Consider the following 18,381-nt stretch of genomic DNA (forward strand, 5'->3'; position numbering starts at 1 on the left):
TTCAGTCTAACAAAAAAAAAGGAATATTTACATATTTGAAATCTTACGTGTTTGTTTAGATCAGGGCCTGAAAAATCCCCTCATTTCTAACCTTCACTTTTAAAATAATCAAAAGTTTTGATTAAGTTTATAAAAATGTGCCTCCTTCAAAACATTGGAAAAAATACTGAACAGTGAAAACCACCTCACAGCCCACCACCCGAAGGAACCACATGGTAAATTCCTTCCATGTGTCTCTTTCCGCTTGGTTCACTGATAGATACGTAGCATAGGTTCATTGCAGAGAAACTTAAAATTCAGATGTGGAATTCCCCCCATGGTGCAGTGAGTTAAGAATCTGACTGCAGTGGCTTGGGTCACTGTAGAGGTACAGGTTCGATCCCTGGCCCAGCAGTGGCTTAAAGGCTCCAGTGCTGTCACAGCTATGGCGTTGCTCGCAGCTTCGGCTTGGATTCAACCCCTGACCCAGGAATTTCCATATGTCACGGGTACGGCCATACATTTTAAAAAAGGAAAAAATTCACATGGAAAAACCATCCTCTCATATGCAGCAAGAATCTTTTTTGCTATTTTGTCATGTCCTTCCCACACTTCTACACTGCTTAGACATAAGAGTATTTCATGTAAATGGAAAGATGTCTCCTCTGCATGGTTATATGAGAGGGATTTCCAGGTCAAGTCAGCCAAGGCCATACACCCAAAAAGCCAGATCCTAGTTGTGTGGGGCATAACCCCAGGATCCCACAGAAGACACTGTGGGTGTGAGATGGGGAAGTTGTGGCATTTAGATCCAGGTGTTAGGTGTGTGAGGTAGAGGTATAGATCGAGGTGTTGGGGTGCCAGCACTCTCCTGGGGCTCCTACGTGGGGCACTTGTACTTGTCTGGCCATTCACCCCTGCTTCCCTCCTTTCCATGTCCTAGGCCAGCGTCTGGTCAGCCCCGGCTCGGCCAATGAGACCTCATCCATCCTGGTGGAGTCAGTGACCAGGTCCTCAACAGAGACCTGCTATAGCGCCATCCCCAAGGCATCCTCAGATGCCAGCAAGGTGACCTCCAAGGGAGCAGGACTCTCAAAGGCCTTCGTGGGCCAGAAGAGCTCCTTCCTGGTGGATTGCAGCAAAGCCGGTAGGCAGCCTGGCCCTGCTCAGGAAGGGAAGGGGTGGGGGGACTCACTGTAAGTCCTTTGGTCTTTGCTGCTCTGGGCCCCCGCCCACCCGTGTAGCCCAACCGTTTGCAAGTAACTGTGTTCATTACCCTATTCTGCACTTAATATTTTTAAATGATTTTCCTCCTTTGCCTCTGGATTTTTTTTCAAATGACTTCAAGGCACATAGGAAAGATGGCATTATCGCCATTATACATGAGCACACTCAATCAGTAACCTGGCCTCTTCTCTGCCGCTAATTGCTTTCATTGCAGTGTGAGCCTGGCCATTTATTTGGGTGTCAATATTAGTCACTTGGGTTCTGGCATCTTGCAAATCTGGGCTGGAAATCTGGCTCCACTGCTTACTTACTCCTCCCTCCCTCTCTCCCTCCTTCCCTCCCAAAACTTATTAGCCATGTGACCTTTGGAGAGTTACTAAATCTCTTTCTAAAAGTCAGTTTTCTCGTCTCTAAAATGGAAATAATATAGGACCTTCCTTAATGTTCCCGTGAGAACAAATGAGATCAGAGTAGCCAACACTTACATAGCCTTTACTGTGTGCTAAGGGCTTCCCATAAAATAACTCCTCTAAACCTCACAACAACCCCATGAGGTAGGTGTTTATAGACCAGGAGGCTAAGGCAGGGAGAAGTGATATCCAAGGTCACCTGACTAGAAAGTGGCAGGGCAGGGATTTGAACCTGTTTGAGTCCTGCTCATAATAGCCATGCTCTACCACCTCTCTTAGGTCTCTTGCCCCTTCAGAGATGCTTAACAGGCAGTAATCTTTACTTTGGTTCCCATATCCCCTCCTCTTCCTCTGCCTTTGGGGATGTGTCCTCATGGAGTAACCACCTTATCTGCCTCCTAGGTTCCAACATGCTGTTGATCGGGGTCCATGGGCCCACCACCCCCTGCGAGGAGGTCTCCATGAAGCATGTGGGCAACCAGCAATACAACGTCACATACGTCGTCAAGGAGAAGGGAGATTACGTTCTGGCTGTGAAGTGGGGAGAGGAGCACATCCCTGGCAGCCCCTTCCATGTCACAGTGCCTTAAAACAGTTGTCGTCACATCCTGGGAGGAGTTGTAGTGGTTGCTTTTGTTGCTTGTTTGTAACTCGTCTTATACAAAGTCCACTGGCCTGTTTGTGGGTCTGAAACCCCATCCCCCAAAACATTGCCATTTTTTTCAAAGTACATTCAGAAAGAAGTTCTAGACTTGACTCTTTAGGGACATGTTGGGGACTCAAAAAATGCACTCATTCAATAGGCCTAGCAAACCGGACCTCTTGTGGCACAGATCACCCCCTACAGACAGACCAAGAACACAGACAATGCTCACATTTTTAAGAAATGAAATGGGTTAGCCAGTTTATAAAACAAGACTGGGGCCTGAGGTGGGGGGAGGGGGAGAGGGAAAGAGGAGACCTCGTTTAGGTTGTCATCAAGAAAAGAAGATGACCTAACACCAGCTTTACCTCTTCCAGTGCCCATATCACGTGAGATGGACCCCATTGTTATAACACACCTCATTACCACCCTGCCCCACCTCTCAAAGGGCAGCGTGACTGTGGTGACAAGCTGGCCAAAATGGCTTTTCACTGCCTCTCCCCTCATCCTGTTACTTACTTCCCCAGAGAGTCATTGTGTGTGACCATCTGGGCAGCCACGTCTTTGCTTTTGTTTGTCAAGTCCATTTCAGTTGCCAGGTCTGAGGAAATTCTGCAGTGGTAAGCAGCCCCTGACTCACCAAAGATCCACCCTTTTTTTAACCAACGCTAGCCCTTGTTCTTTACATGCTCCAGCTCTAGCTGTTCATCTATCTGATGAGTCCTACCAGCACAACCAGAGAGACCATAGGTGGGTCTGCGTATTAGCCGAGGCCTGTCACGCCACATAACATTAGGTCCACGTCCACCCCAAGTCAGCCCCAGGGTCACTTTTTCTGAGAAATAATTATAGATAGAAAAGAACGAAACTCATATGGACATTTTAGCCTGAACGTCAGGGAACTGCGGATCTGGAGGGAAGGACGGCAGCTCACCAGTGGTCCTTTACCAGTTGCAGAAATAGCAAAAAGCTGTGTCGCTGACCAGGGCTGTTGGGAAAGTGGTAGGCAGGTGCAAAATTACAGAAATGGAGCACAAGGCATTTTGCACGCCTTTTTGCAGACCTACTTTGCAGACCAGCATTCAGGAGCTGCCTGACTGCAGGGCCCACATGTGCAGTGTGGTCTGGACAGGCAGCCTTTTCAGATTTGCCACTTAGTCTTGAGGAGGTGGCCACTGTGGCAAGCACCCCCCTCCATGGATGGGGCGGAGCGAGGTGGGTGACCCTCCCTGAGGTGTAGCAGCTGGGGGTGAGTGCTGGTGAAGCCCACCTGTTGGAAACTGGAGCGGCCCAAAGCCTGAAGGACCACAGGCCTCATAAACTGGGAGATAGAAGGGAAACTGGAACCAAATGCCGACTGTAAATGTATCTTATAACTTATTAAATACAACGTTTGCTCCTCAAGATCCTTGGGTGTTCTTGGATGGTGTCGTTTCTGAGTAAATGGTTTGAGTTTCTGACCGGTTCTCCCAAACCCTGGCCAAAAGGACATGGATTGATCAGCTTATCTTGACAGGGAGCCTGGCCTCTTTTTGCAGCAGGACCTCCTGCTTCTCCTCGGGCCCTGTTGGGAATTTATTCAGGTGGGCCGACCTGAGGGTGAGGGGTGCAGACACCGACACAGACTCCTAAAGAGGCCTGCTGGGGTTTGCCCTGGATGTGAGTTCCAGATACCAAACCCACCTAGGGGAAGACCGTGGTATAAGGGGGAAAAAAAAAAAGTTCCTGCTGTGGCTCAGCAGGTTAAGAATCTTACTAGTATCCATGAGGAGATGTGGGTTTGATTCCTGGCCTTGCTCTGTGGGTTAAAGGATCTGGCATTGCCGTGAGCTGTGGCATAAGTCACAGACCTGAATTGGATCTGGTGTCACTCTAGCTGTGGTGTAGGTGGGCAGCTGCAGCTCTGATTTGACCCCTAGCCTGGGAACTTCATATGCTATGGGTGCGGCCCTAAAAAGACCAAAAAAAACAAAGTGATGAACTGGGAAACCCTCATTTTAGGGAATTTATTCAGGCAGGAAGATGTGTCACCTGTCACCCCACTGTCTGGAATTTGGACAGCATGGTTTGTATTTGGTGGTGCTATCTTCCCTCCCTCCTCTTCCCTCTGCTTCTCCTTTCTGCTGGGGAAACTTTTGCTTGCTGCATGCTCAGGCTACATCTAGCCCTTAGTTGCTCCTACCCTACAGCAATCCTGTGACACTAAAGTTTCACCTTGATGACGCTAACTCAGGTGTAGCAGTGACATGTTTGCAGCCCCAAGACTCACTTGAGGCAGACCCTGGGAAGCCCCCTTTTTGTCCCCAGAGTCCGTGTTCTACCTCCCTGGTTATCCGCAGTGGGAGCAGGAACACAAACGGAAGGGGACCCAGGAACCCACCCAGGCAGGCCCCTGGTAGTTGCCCTGGTGATGGGAAGTCCCTGCTGGACACCCAGCCCAGCATTTAGGGTGAGGGGTGCAGGGAGGGAGAAATCTGGATCCCTTTGTGTGTTTCTTGCTGACACTGACCTCTTACTCAGGATGGTGATTTTTGTACCTCTGAGAGGAGAGATTTGTGTACTCCTGAGGATGGGAGGAAAGGAGCACCCTTATCTGTGGTCCTGCGCCTTGAATGGCTGTTTCTGAACCCCAGGAGGTCCACGGGCTTTGAGGCTTGCAGGCTCTGCCCAGGGAGTCTGGAAAGACCACAGTGGGCCAACTTTGCTAGGAGAGGAGAACAGGGACCCAACCATTCATTTCTGTACCTTGTCAAAGCCTTGCTGGTTTCAGGGGAGGCGGCATTTGTAATTTGACAGCTGGACATTGGCATCTGGTTACCTAGGGCTTAAACACTGGTTTGACCACTCACTGGCTTATGCGGCCTTGGGGAAGCTGCTTCACCTCTCAGAACATGCCCTGCTCAGGGTGCTTGTGAGTGTCAAATCCCAGTGGATGCAATGTGAGTGTCGGCCTCTGCCATCTGTGACCAGACCCTGTCACAGGTGATGTGCCTCTTCCACGGGCTTCTTCGTTAGCATCTGGGGCTGCACCTGGAGGTCCCCGGACAGTTGTATCAAGGAGATCTCAGGCTGAAATCTGTGCGTCTCTGAATTGGTCAATGGCTAGAACCACAGGGCAATTCTTATCTGTACTTGGGCTTGCCACTATGGAAAGTGGCTGTTATTTGTGTAAACACATTGCAAACTTTGAAACTTGACCCTGGACAGGCCAAGGTGCCAGGCCCTTTCTGACTTGCACTGGTTGACTTTGCCCCTTCCCTACCAAGACCTGGCAGGACCCCCACTCTTTGGTGGCTGATGGAGGTTAGAGAGACAGCAGCTGCCAGTGGATGCCAGCTATCCTGAGGAGGCCTGCTCCCTTCCAAGCCTAATTCTTCCTCCCTAAATTTCCCTCTACTCCTCAGCAATGCTATCAAGAAGGAAACATCTTATTAACCTGTCTCTGTGTTTCCAGTGCGCTTATAAACATGTGGGGCCTTGACCCCATGTCTAGTCTTAAGACTTCAAAGGGCCCTTGAAAGCCACATTTTGATGAGCTTGGTATAAAATGAGTTGGGCGCATAGGGATTTAATTTTCCTTGAAAATTGCACTGCCTTAAAAATTAGCACAATAAAGGTTAATGGCAAAATGAGTGCTCAATCCTTGTCAGTCCCCCCAAGTTCGTATTTTAACGTGGAGAGTGAGATGGTTCATTTAAGTGCTCTTTGGCCTTCCTTAGTCCTTAGCCAAAGCCATGGAATCTCTCCAAGTCTGCATTAACTTGTGGGAGTAGGGGGCTTTGTAATTAGAGTATTTGACTAAGGAAACCTTTCCCAGAAACACATCTTGTTTAGCTAATTTTTTTCTTCTCACAACAAATCGTAACTCCAAAAGAGTGAAAATGTCACATCACTCAAGGCGAGCCTGAGTCGATTCTTTCCCTCCAGCTTTGTCCCCAGGATGTTGCCCAAACAGATGGTGGGAGGAATCTTTCTAAACAAAGGGGTCCTTTTTGCTTTGTGATAAGGCTTTTGTCTGGGCCCCTGAGCCTACTGGGGACCAGCTCATGTGCTAGGAATTTAGGGTGGCCCACCTCACACGCCTTCCCTCTTCCTCAAGAGTTCTCCAGAGCAGCCTGGCAGGAGATGGGGAATTTACGAGCCTGATTTTTGGCTCACATCCAAGGGCGTCTCCTATTTTGGGCCTGCTTATCTCCCCGGGACAAAGCTCCAAGATGAAAGAATCTGCAAGCCTTTTATTGCCCACATTAATCCCTCCTCCCTGACCACCACCGCCTTCCTAAGGCATCAGGATGCCTCTCCCTGTTCTTAGGGAAGAGCTGATGCTGGACACTGGTGGGGTGATCTCAGAGGAAATGGAAGTCTTGGCAGAGGCACTGAACCCCAGAAACACCAGTTTCAGGCCCAGCTAGTAGCAGCAGAATAACCTACTGTGTGAGAAACACCCAGAAACCTGCAGGTCAGGTGCCACCCCTGGTTTCTAAGCCTTTTCGCCTACCATAGGCACCTCCACCCCAGACTGGTAAACCCAGGTAAAACCTCTCGGAGAATGAGAGAGCAGAAGTGGGTGTCTCCCATCCTTGGGGGCTTCTGGACCACTGGGGCTGCCCATGGTACCATAGTTCATGGTGGTCACCATGGCAACAGCAGCCTGGGCAGCCGTCCTCCCAGCCACGTGTCCACTGCAGGTGGACAGGTTCCTCCAGGAGGTTTCGCCCCGACACCTTCCCAGGGATTGTTACTGGTATTTAAATAAGGTTAAAAGTCTAGAGTAAGAAAAATATCCTAACAGTGCTAGGCAGACTCTTAGGGTTATCCCCAGTTTTTACAGGGGACAATTCCAGGATTCAGAGAGGGTAGTGATCCAGACTGTTAAAACCCAAGACCCTGAATGGGGTTCTGAAGCTGCTCAAGGGCCTGGCACTGGGGGGCATTGGCAGACACAGGAGCAGAGTCTGAAGACGTCTCTCCATGTGAGTGGCTGGCTGGCCTTGGACCCACTGAAAGGCACCTGGGGACACTTCCCTGCATCCTCCCACTCCCTGCCCCTCCTGGAGGAACCTGTCCACTTGCAGTGGATACGTGGCTGGGAGGATGGCTGCCCAGGCTGCTGTTGCCATGGTGACCACCATGCACTACGGCACCGTGGGCAGCCCCAGTGGTCCAGAAGCCCCAAGGATGGAGGACACCCACTTCTGCTCTCTCATACTCCGAGAGGTTTTACCTGGGTTTCCCAGTCTGGGGTGGGGGTGATCTGGGCCAGAGAGGCTTTCTTTTCTTTTCTTTTTTTTTTCCTTGCCTTTTTTTGTTTTTTGACTTTTTGTCTTTTTAGGGCCACACCTGTGACATATGGAGGTTCCCAAGCTAGGGGTCCAATGAGAGCTGTAGCCACTGGCCTGCCCCAGAGCCACAGCAACTTGGGATCTGAGCCACATCTGTGACCTATGCCACAGCTCCCAGCAACAATGGATCCTTAACCTACTGAGCGAGGCCAGGAATTGAACCCACAACCTCATGGTTCCTAGTCAGATTTGTTTCTGCTGCGCCATGGCGGGAACTCCCAGATGAGGCTTTCCTGAATTCTGGCACCAGATCTCACCCCACCACTGTTTGACCCCAAGGTCTTGCTACCACCCCCCCCCAAGTCTTGACCTTGCTCCCTCCATCCTTTCCCCACCAGCCCCAAGGCAATGGGGCCAATGTATAGTGTTCATGGTTTAGGTTTCAATCAAAGGACACCTCTTCCAGGAAGACTTCCGGGACCATCGCACCCCACCCCCAGTTCCCTTCCTGCCCTTCTGTCTGCATGGTTATGAGTCTCTCCTGGACTGAGAAACTTTGAGGGCAGGAAGGCTGTGAGCTCTGTCCCTCCTCATTTACCTTTAGTACAAGGCTGGATGCTTAGCACAAGGTTTAGAGCAAGTGAATGTTCGTTGAATGAATAAATGTGAGCATACCCAGCATCATGGAAGGGTGAGTGGCCCCAGGGCATTGTGGGTAACCTCTTTTTGTCTGATACGCACAGGGGAGGGTCCCCTGGTCAGTGAGGCAGAGGGTGTACAGGATCCAGGAGACTGACTTCATGGTGCTGCTGGGGTGACTGGTGGGTACCCCCCCTGCCCTGCCTATGCGTCTTTCGGGATTCTTGTCACATTTCATGGGATAGTTTTGTATCCATAACACAGATGTAGATTTGGGAGTCATTCCCAGTGTGACCATTTGATATCGCTAAGCATCAGTTTTCTTACCCAGAAAAGTAACATAAGAGAGCCTGTTAGTAAGTTGCTGTGTGGTTGAGGTCACTTAGTAAAGCCCTCAGCCCAGGGCCTGGCAGAGTAGGTGCCACTACACACCAGTGGTGTGCCCTGAGGCAGGCACATCATTTCTCCAGGCCTCCATTTCCCCACCTAAAAAGGAGGCTATAAGAGCCCCAGTAATTGGAGGTTTAAAGCATATGGAACACAGCCTAGCAGCTGGCATCAGCTGACATTTTTGGAGGGCTTCTTCTGTGCTAGGCACTGTCCTGAGGTGTGACACTCTTCTAATGTCATTCTCTGAATACCAAGGGCAGTTCCCATCATCACCTCGCTGTACAGATGAAGCCGTGCACCTGTGGAGTGGCAGAGGTGTGTGTCCAGAGCTTCCCGGGAGTAGAGATTGGGCCTCTCTTTGGACCCTCTTGGGGACCTGGCACACAGTAGGTGTGTGTTGGGGTCTGCTGAATGGACTCCAAACTGGACTTGAGGCCTTCCCACACTCTGCTCTCCTTCTAGGATGCTCCTCCTGCCCCTCCCTCTGCTGGCTAACTCAGGTGTCCTCTCCTCTGAAAAGCCTTCCGAGTCCTCCAAGCAGAATAGCTGAGCTCACCTGTGTGCCCCTGCAGCTTTCTGAGTCAGCACAAGCACTAGACCCACTATCGCCATTCTTTGAGAATCCATCCAGCCTGGTGAACCTGTGGGGTTCCAGGACTTCTTAGTTAACTTTATTAATGCCCTTCCAGCTCCCGGCTTGGGGCTGGCACTCAGAGACTGTGAGATAAATGAATACAGATTAGAGAAGGAGGACTTGATTTGGAATCAAGAAGTGTGAATTCAGATCCTGGCTCCCCCGCTTTCAAGTTGTGTGAGCTCAAACAAGAACTTTAACTTCTCTAGGCCTCAGTTTCTACATCTGAAAAATGGGAGCAAACTAGTATCTCCCTTCCTATGTCACAGAGTTTTGGGGAAATCAGGTAGGAAAGCACCTTGAATAGGAATTATCCTCACAAAGCCCCATGAGGTGGGCAGAACACACATTCATTCATTCAGCATGTAATCCTGTCATTCAGAACCACCTGTAGAAGGAGATCTGGAGCCACAGAATCCCAGCTCTGCCCCCAAAAGATTCAGTGAATAAATGGGCAGAGAGAGAGACTAAGTTTGAAATTTCGAGGCTGGGTTTGAATTGTGGTTGGTTCACTCATTCAACAAATATTCATTGAGCATTTAGTATGTGCTCCTCTTTTAGTCCTGGGGTATACAGCAGGTAGCAAGGCAGACATAGCCCCTCACAGAGGGCTGACCACAAATGTATGAAGTGGCCCGAGTTGCAAAGCCACCCTTTTCACTCTTTACCAGCACAGGAACCTCCTGGGGATTTTGTTAAAATGGAGGTTCTGATCCAGCAGGAAGGTCAAGGATGGGGCAAGATTCTGCTTTTCTAGCAAGCTCCCTGATGACACCAAGGCTGATGTCTGTGGACCACACTTGTGTAGGGAGGATATTAGAAGGGATAAATCAGGACAAGGAGATGGAGACTGAGGGGCTCCTATGGCAGGGGTGGTCGGCTGGGGAGCGACTTTGAGCAGAGTCCTGAGTCAAACCTCCTCCATCAGATTCTCCTGAGAAGGGCCTGACTCCCTGTGTGCACAGACACTCGGCTTAGGCACCATACCGGTCCTCAATGTTCCCACTCTCCTGCTCACCCACGGGTCCATGCCCACTGCCTGTGAAGCCACTGCCAGGTGGAGGGCCACCAGATGGAGCAAATTACAAATGCACAATGCTCTGTTACATTTGTGTTTCAAATAAACAATCATTTTTAGCATTATTATGTCCCAAATATAGCCTGGGACATGCTTATACTGAACAATTATCCCTTGTTTATCGGAAATTCAAATTCAATTGAGCCTCCTGTGTTTTATCCAGCAACCGAAGCATTGGAGTCAGGCGCGCTGATTCTGGATGGCAGTACTGGGGTTGGGGCAAAGGTTCAGGGCAAAGTCCAGTTTTCCACCATAGTGGTTCTGTTTAAACCCACACTTGTTCCCAGAGTCTCTGGAACATTCTGTTAGCTTCTGGTCTCATGCCCCTCACCCAAATGGTTCAGAGGCCAGATGGGGAAGAGATGACAGACCTTCTGCTGACCGTTTCTGCCTCATCCCCAACAGTTACAGACAGGAGCTGTGTCTTCCCTGTGGGTGCAAACAGCCATGGAAAAGAGGGTTCAAGGCATTTTCTGGACCCCAGCTGGGTCAGCTCCAAATGCCTTTTATACATAGAAAGCCCCAGTCTAGGGAGTTCCTGTAGTGCTTAACAGTAATGAACCTGACTGTATCCATGAGGACACCGGTTCGATCCCTGGCTTTGCTCAATGGGTTAAGTATCTGGCGTTGCCATGAGATGTGGTGTAGGTTGCACACATGGCTTGGATCCAGGGTTGCTGTGGCTGTAGTGTAGGCCGGCAGCTGCAGCTCCGACTCCACCCCTAGCCTGGGAACTTCCTTATGCCGCAGGTGCAGCCCTAAAAAAAAAAAAAAAAAGCACCATAGTAAATGCTCTAGTAATGGTAACTGGTACGCTCAGTAGTAGTAGTAGCAGTATTAATTCAACAGGCAGGATCTGCAGTCTCTGGGCATTTGGGGAGCTAGTTCAGCCTTGGGCAGGAGCCAGGAGGTACTTATCATGGAGCATGCCACACTGGGTGGGGTGTCACTAGACAAGGGGAGAAATGTGATGAGGAATGAGCTTAGGGTAGGGGTGTGGTCAAAACAGTTAACAAGCAGAATGACCTGACTGCCACAGGGCAGATCCTGGCCATGGAGCTAAAGCAGGGTCTCGAGGTTGCCATACTATGCCAGGCACACTGTTTAGTTATTGGATCCTAAGAAGGAATGGAGCGCCTAAGGTAGGGGTCACAGGGCACAGGGGTAGCTCTGCTCCTATAATGGCATGGAAGCATTTCACTGCTTTAACACTTGGAATAGTGAGGCAGTGTGTGTCTGCCGGCCCTCAGCCGTCTGGGTTGGGTTAGGGCTGGTGGGAGGGGTGGTGGCCCAGCTCAACTGGGTCCTTGTTGTATTCCAGGGGATGTCATGAAGGACACCAGGGTGCCAACTTACGCCAGGTCCCAGCCCATCACAAAGACCTTTTACATCAAAAGTAGCATCTTCCACATTCCACTGCAAACAGACCAGCTAATGTGGACCCACTGAGGGTTTGGGAGCTGCTCCTTCCTTTTCCTGTGGCCCCTCAGGACCCTGCAGAGCAGAGGCACTGCCAGGCCCACCCCCCTCCCTCCCTCTGTTCTGTCCAGTGCTGCCTCCTCTGCCCAGCGGGGATGGGCACAAGTTCTACTCTGACAACACTGGCACACCTCTGGGATTCAGGGTAGTCCACCTGCTGCCTCCTCTACCCCCACTATCACCATCACCAGCACCTGTGGCTCTCCTGAGAGAAACAGTGGAACTTCCAAGTGCTCCAGCTCCAGACCTGAAGGCAGGGGAGGGGGCTCGCTAAATTCTTAAGGTGCTAAGGGGTGGGGGCATATCTCTGCATTCTGTTGAAGGGACCCAGAGCCAAATTGCTCAGTCCCAGCGTATCCCACAGTTCAGAATAGAAGTTCTTTCCACGTTTACTTTATGCTTCTCTCATCTCCAAGAACCCGAACAGGTCAGGGCTGCCTCACTGCTATAACAAACATCCCCTAAATCCCAGTTGCTTAAACTTATTTAAAAATTAAAGATGTATTTTGGGAGTTCCCATCGTGGCTCAGTGGTAACGAACCCGACTAGTAAACATGAGGGTGCAGGTTCGATCCCTGGCCTTGCTCAGTGGGTTAAGGATCTGGCGTTGCCGTGAGCTGTGGTGTAGGCCAGCAGCTGTAGCTCTGATTTGCCCCCTAGCCTGGGAACTTCCATATGATGCACTTGTGGCCATAAAAAGCAAAAAAAAAATTTTTTTTAAAAGATGTATTTCTTACAGCACAGTGCAATCCAACGTTCAGTGGGCCACCTGCCACATGCTGAACTGCAAATCCAGGCTTCTCCCATCTGGTGGCTCTGCCCTCTCCTGGAGCCTCAGAGTCATTCCCTGAGTCCTCTACAGCCAATTGGGGGACCAGAGGAGAGACACACAGAGCCCGACGTCCCCTGTGGCTGCTCTGGGGGTGGATTTGAGTTCTGTTGCCACCCTAAACTCACAAGTCCCCTTCTGTAAGAGTGTGCTAGGAAGGCAAAGGACCACAAACTGGGTCACTTAAAACTTGTCTCACAGTTCTGAAAATTAGAAGTCTAAAAATCATGCTCCCTCTGCAACCTGCAGGGGAATCCTTCCTGTCTCTTCCTGGCTCCTGGAGCCTTGCCGGCAATCCTTGGCACTCCCCGGCTTGTGGCTGCATAACCAGTCTTGGCCTTGGTCATCACGTGGCATTCTCCATATCTGTTTTCATGTGACCATCTTCTTATAAGGACGTCAGTCATATTGGATTAGGGGCTCACCCTACTCCTGTATGATCTCATTTTAACAAACTATATCTTCTAAGACCCTGTTTCCAAATACGGCCACATTCTGAGTTATTGGCGGTTAGAACTTCTATGTGTCTTTTTTGAGGGCACATAATTCAGCTCCCTCCCTTCTGATAGCTAAACCTTGGCTACTGGGGCCATCTTGATGGACCGTCCTCCTTTCCTTGGCTTCCCTCCCAGAATCCCAGATATATCAAGTGCATGTACCTGGCATCCTATCCAGTGTTGGTGCACACAGGCCTTGAGCACGTAGGGAGCTCAAGGAGTCATCTTGCACACAGCTCTTTGTGATGCCAAAATGCACATGGGTACATCTTGCTTAGTCAGGGCCCTGTGGCACCCTTCCACCCAATTGAGTCAAAGACAGCCTCTCAGGCTGGCCAAAGAAAGAACTGGGCAAACCAACAGTTCTGTAAGGACCACTCCCAGAGGAATTTTCTAGGACTGTCCTAGCTGGCCTCTTAGCCTGAAACTCCACAAAGGAGGTAGTAGTTTTAAAACTGCAAATTGATGAATTCCTGCTGTGGTACAATGGGATCAGTGGCATCTCTGGAGCAACACAGTGGGTTAAGGATCTTGCATCGCCCACATCAGCAGCTCAGGCACTCACTGTGTGTGTGGTAGAGAGGGATATGTGAATTCCAATGACAACTTTTTTTTTTTGTCTTTTGTCATTTTAGGGCCACACCCATGGCATATGGAGGTTCCCAGGCTATGGGCTGAATCTGAGCTGCAGCTGCCAGCCTATGCTACAGCCACAGCAACTCGGAATTGAGCTTCGTCTGTCACCTACACCACAGCTCACAGCAACACAGCAATACTGGATCCTCAACCCACCAAGCAAGGCCAGGGATAGAACCCTCATCCTCATGGATCATATTCGGGTTCGTTAACCACTGAGCCATGACAGGAGCACCCCAGTGACAACTTTAAGTGAGCATCTGGAGTTGGTCCCTTGGCCTGGCTTCCCCACTGCTGACTACGGAGTCCAGGGGCTGACTGATAGCTGCTTCCCGAGGGTGTTTGGACCTGTGCCTTCTCTCTAGGTTCATCATTTGACTGAAGGGAAGTTCCCTGAAAGATCACCAGGTGGTGCCATCAGGCCACGGGTACCATGGTTGGACCAATGGAACCCATTCTCTGCTTGGCCCTCCCATTCATTTGTTGTGTGGCCTTGGACCTCAATTTCCTCACCTAATAGGGGGTTAGACTAGTCTACTGAAAACATGAACTTTGGGGGCATACTCACCTTTTTGACTTCTGACTCCACCAGGGTCACATTATGACTGTGGGTCCTGGAGTACTTTTGCTTCCACGAATCCCTTCTTCCACAAACAGCAAAAATTATATTTTACAGCAATATTGGTATAAAGACAAATATGTCAGTGTTATATACTAAAAATTTTCTTCAACCTAACATTTCACCTTTTCCCTTCTCTTTCGGACAGAAATTAAACGTTGCTGCGGGCCTCTAAAAGTATTGTGGATCTAGGCTCTGTACCAGCTATGCCTCATGAGGGTGGTGCCACCTCCCCTAATCACTAGCTGTGTGACCAAGTTGCTTAACTTCTCTGGGACTGAATTTCCTCATTATAAAGTGGAGCTGACAACAGAGCCCATCTTTTTAGTGCGGTGGTTGTAATTTAGTAGATAGTGTATGTCACGCCTTCTTAGAACACAGCCTGGCACAGAGCAAACTTTGGCACATGGTAGTTGCTGGCATTATTACTGTTATTAATACAATCGTTTTTAAAGACATTTTCAGCTCTAACCTCTACAAAACTATTAAAAAATATCTCAAACAAGGAGGAAACGCAAAAGAAATAGTTTGAAAAAATAAAATGAAACTTTCAGAGTGTTTAATGGGGAAGGTAAAAGAGTTTCCTAGCGAAGAAAGGGTCTGCAGATTTGGAAATGACCTGCATCAATTTTCTCCTGCCACCAGGGAACTCATATGAGGTAAACATGAGCTTGTAACAATCAGCTGAAACCGCCACCATCTGGGGTTATCTGAGCCACGTGGGCGGGCCCTCAGGTGAGTGCGTGCTCCCTTGCGTGGGTGCAGGTACGTGGGCGTACGTGGGCGTGCCCACGTGCGTGCAGTGCGTAAGTGCGAGCCACAGATGCCTTCATCTTAGAAAGGGAAGTTTGCTTAGAGTTTTGAAAGCCCTAGACTTAGGGAGAGAAGGGTGTTGTGCCCACAGGAGAGAGGGGCAAAGAGAGGTGGGCGCTTTAGGCAGAGGGAACAGCACTGCAAAGACCTGAGGCAGGAGCATGGAGGGCAAGGTCAAGGAACCACCCTGAAGTTTACCTTTACCTTGATTTTTTTTTTTTTTTGCCTCCCCCTTCCCCAGTCCTGAGGAAGTTCCCCAGCTAGGGATGGAACCTGTATCACAGCGGTGACTGGTGCCACCACAGTATCAATATGGACCCTTAACCACTAGACCACCAGGGAACTCCTTGTTGGATTTTAAGGCTTAGTTCTTGTGTTCCCAGAGCCATCCCATTTTATACTCTACAAATGATCTTTGAGAAACTACAGTACACTAGAGGGCACTGTTGATTTTTTTAAGCCCAAATTTGCACCAGCAAAAAACACTCCCTGACTTTTTAAATTAGGTGTTTCCACCTGAAAGAATTACAATTCTGCTACCCAGTATCTACTAACTTATGCTCAAATAATTTATTTTATTTTTGAAAAAGATAACCCTGTAAACGTTATTGCTTTTTTTTTTTTTTTTTTCTTTAGGGCTGCACTGGTGGTATGTGGAAGTTCCCAGGCTAGGAGTTGAACTGGAGCTATAGCTGCCGGCCTACACCACAGCAATAGGGGATCCTTGCCGCGTCTCCCTGAAACACAGATTGTTGACCTGCTTGAGCAAGGCTAGGGATCGAACCCAAATCCTCTTGGATACTAGTAGGATTTGCTTCCACTGCGCCATGACAGGAACTCCAAGGTTATTGATTTTTAACTCTAAGATGGCACAGCAGTGCCCTCTAAGTTTAATTAATTCAGAAAAAATTTCTTGAACAGCGACTAAGAAGAAGGCTCTGCCCTCATAGTGGATTGGGGATGGGGAAGAGACATCAGACAAGTAATTACACCTGTGGGAAGAAACAAATAGAGGTTTCAAAAGAGATTGATGAGAGCTGGTCAGAAGAGGCCTTCCTGATTGAGCCAAGGTTTAAGCTGAGTTTTGAGGAATGAGAAGTTTGTCAAGTGAAGCAGGAGAAGAGCAGTGCAGGAGGGGAGAGTACAACACGTGAAGAGTCCCACAGGATGGGGAGAGCATGAACAGTGAACAGTGGATCTAAGTGATGTGGCAGGTGGTTGAAAATGGAGTTGGAAAGGTAAGTGAAAACCAGGAAATACAGCGCTTTTTTTTTTCATTTTTTACATTGAAATATAGTTGATTTACAGTGTTGTGTTAATTACTGCTGTACAACAAAGTGATTCTTTTAAAATAAATATTCTTTTGGGGAGTTCCTGTTGTGGCTCAGCGGTAACAAAGCCAACTAGTATCCATGAGGACGCAGGTTCAATCTCTGGCCTCACTCAGTGGGTTAAAGTATCTCTCGTTGCTGTGGCTGCGGCATAGGCCAGTGCTGGCAGCTACAGCTCCAGTTCGACCCATGGCCTGGGAATGTCCATGTACCACAGGTGCAGCCCTAAAAAAACTACGTATATATATGTATATATATTCTTTTCCATTATGGTTTATCATAGGACACTGAATATAGTTCTCTGTGCTGCATATATACAGTAGGACTTCATTGTTTATCCTCTTGGTGTATGATAGCTTTTATCTGCCAAGCCCAACTTCCCACTCCATCCTTCTCTCAACCCTTTCCCCCTCGGCAACCACAAGTCTATTCTCCTTGTCTCTGGGTCAGTTTCTGTTTTGTAGATATGCACTTATATGTGCATATTTTATATTGCACATATAAGTGATATCATATGGTATTTGTCTTCCTTTGTATAATTAGTATGTTAATTTCTAGTTCCAGCCATATTGCTTTGAATGGCATTACTTTGTTCGTTTTTATAGCTGAGTAATGTGTGTGTGTTTTATTCCTGTGTGTGTGCGTGTGTTTGTACACAATTGAATATGTATATATACACCACATCTTCTGTATCCCTTTATCTGTCGATGGACATTTAGGTTGTTTCCATATCTTGGCTATTGTGAAGGGCGCTGTTGTAAACATATGAGTGCATGTATCTTTTTGAATTATGGTTTTGTCCAGATATATACCTAGGATTGCAATTCTGGATCATGGTAACTCTGTCCTTAGTTTTCTGAGGAGCCTCCATGCTGTTTTCCCAGCTTACATTCCCACTAACTATAGGAGGGTTCCCTTTTCTCCACACCCTCACCAGCTTCTTTTTTTTTTTTGGTCTTTTTAGGGCTGCACCTGAGGCATATGAAAGTTCCCAGCTGGGGTCAAATCAGAGCTGCAGCTGCCGGCCTGCAACACAGACACAGCAACATGTGACCTGACCTGCGACTGTGACCTACACCACAGCTCATGGAGATGCCAGATCCTTAACTCAGTGAGAGGCCAGGGATCGAACCTGCATCCTTGCGGGTACTAGTCAGCTTCATTTCCACTGAGCCACAATGGGAACTCCTCCAGTATTTGTTACTTGTAGACTTTTTAATGATGGCCATTCTGACCAGTGTGAGGTGGTATCTGATGGTAGTTTTGATTTGTGTTTCTCTAATAATTAATGTTGTTGATCATTGCTTCATGTGGTTATTGGCCATTTGTATTCAAGAAACACAGGACTTGGAGTTCCCATCCTGGCACAGCAGAAATGAATCCGACTAGGAACCACAAGGTTGTGGGTTCGGTCCCTGCCCTTGCTCAGTGGGTTAACGATCCGGCGTTGCTGTGAGCTGTGGTGTAGGTCACAGACATGGCTCGGATCTGGCGTTGCTCTGGCTCTGGTGTAGGCCAGCAGCTGCAGCTCAGATTAGACCCCTAGCCTGGGAACCTCCATATGCCGTGGGTGCAGCCCTAAAAAGGCATAAGACAAAAAAAAAAAAAAAAAAGAGGAAGAAGAAGAAACACAGGGCTTTGCATGCCTGTGAGGACTTGGGTATTTATCCAGAGAGAAATAGGGAGCCATTGAGGGTTTCAGGCAAAGGGGTGAAAGGATGAGATTTACATTTTAGGACGTGCACACTGGTTTCTGGGGTGGGGGGGGTGGAGGAACAGATTGTAGGGGGCAAGGGTAGAAGTGGTGGAGCCAGTGAAGAAGCGGCAATGTCATGGAACAAGAGTTGGTGACTGGGACTAGGGCACCTTTGCCTTTGGCTCCAAGAAGCCTGGGG

General features: G+C 48.9%; 1 protein-coding gene across 5 annotated transcripts in view; it reads left to right on the forward strand.

The window, feature by feature from the left end:
- The window catches only part of FLNB (filamin B), a 150,699-nt gene extending 147,036 nt beyond the window's left edge, over nucleotides 1–3,663 (forward strand). For 4 of the 5 annotated variants that reach the window (XM_047777847.1, XM_047777856.1, XM_047777866.1 and 1 more), the window contains 2 exons: nucleotides 923–1,126; nucleotides 2,019–3,663. In XM_047777847.1, the coding sequence (XP_047633803.1) occupies nucleotides 923–1,126; nucleotides 2,019–2,206 (392 nt within the window). In that variant the 3' untranslated portion in view covers nucleotides 2,207–3,663. Of the gene's footprint in view, nucleotides 1–922; nucleotides 1,127–2,018 lie in introns of those variants that run through there. The other variant, XR_007134493.1, reaches the window with a different exon arrangement.
- Nucleotides 3,664–18,381: the final 14,718 nt, after the last annotated feature.

This window comes from Phacochoerus africanus, chromosome 1 (assembly GCF_016906955.1).
Source record: "Phacochoerus africanus isolate WHEZ1 chromosome 1, ROS_Pafr_v1, whole genome shotgun sequence".
Lineage (NCBI taxonomy): Eukaryota > Metazoa > Chordata > Mammalia > Artiodactyla > Suidae > Phacochoerus > Phacochoerus africanus.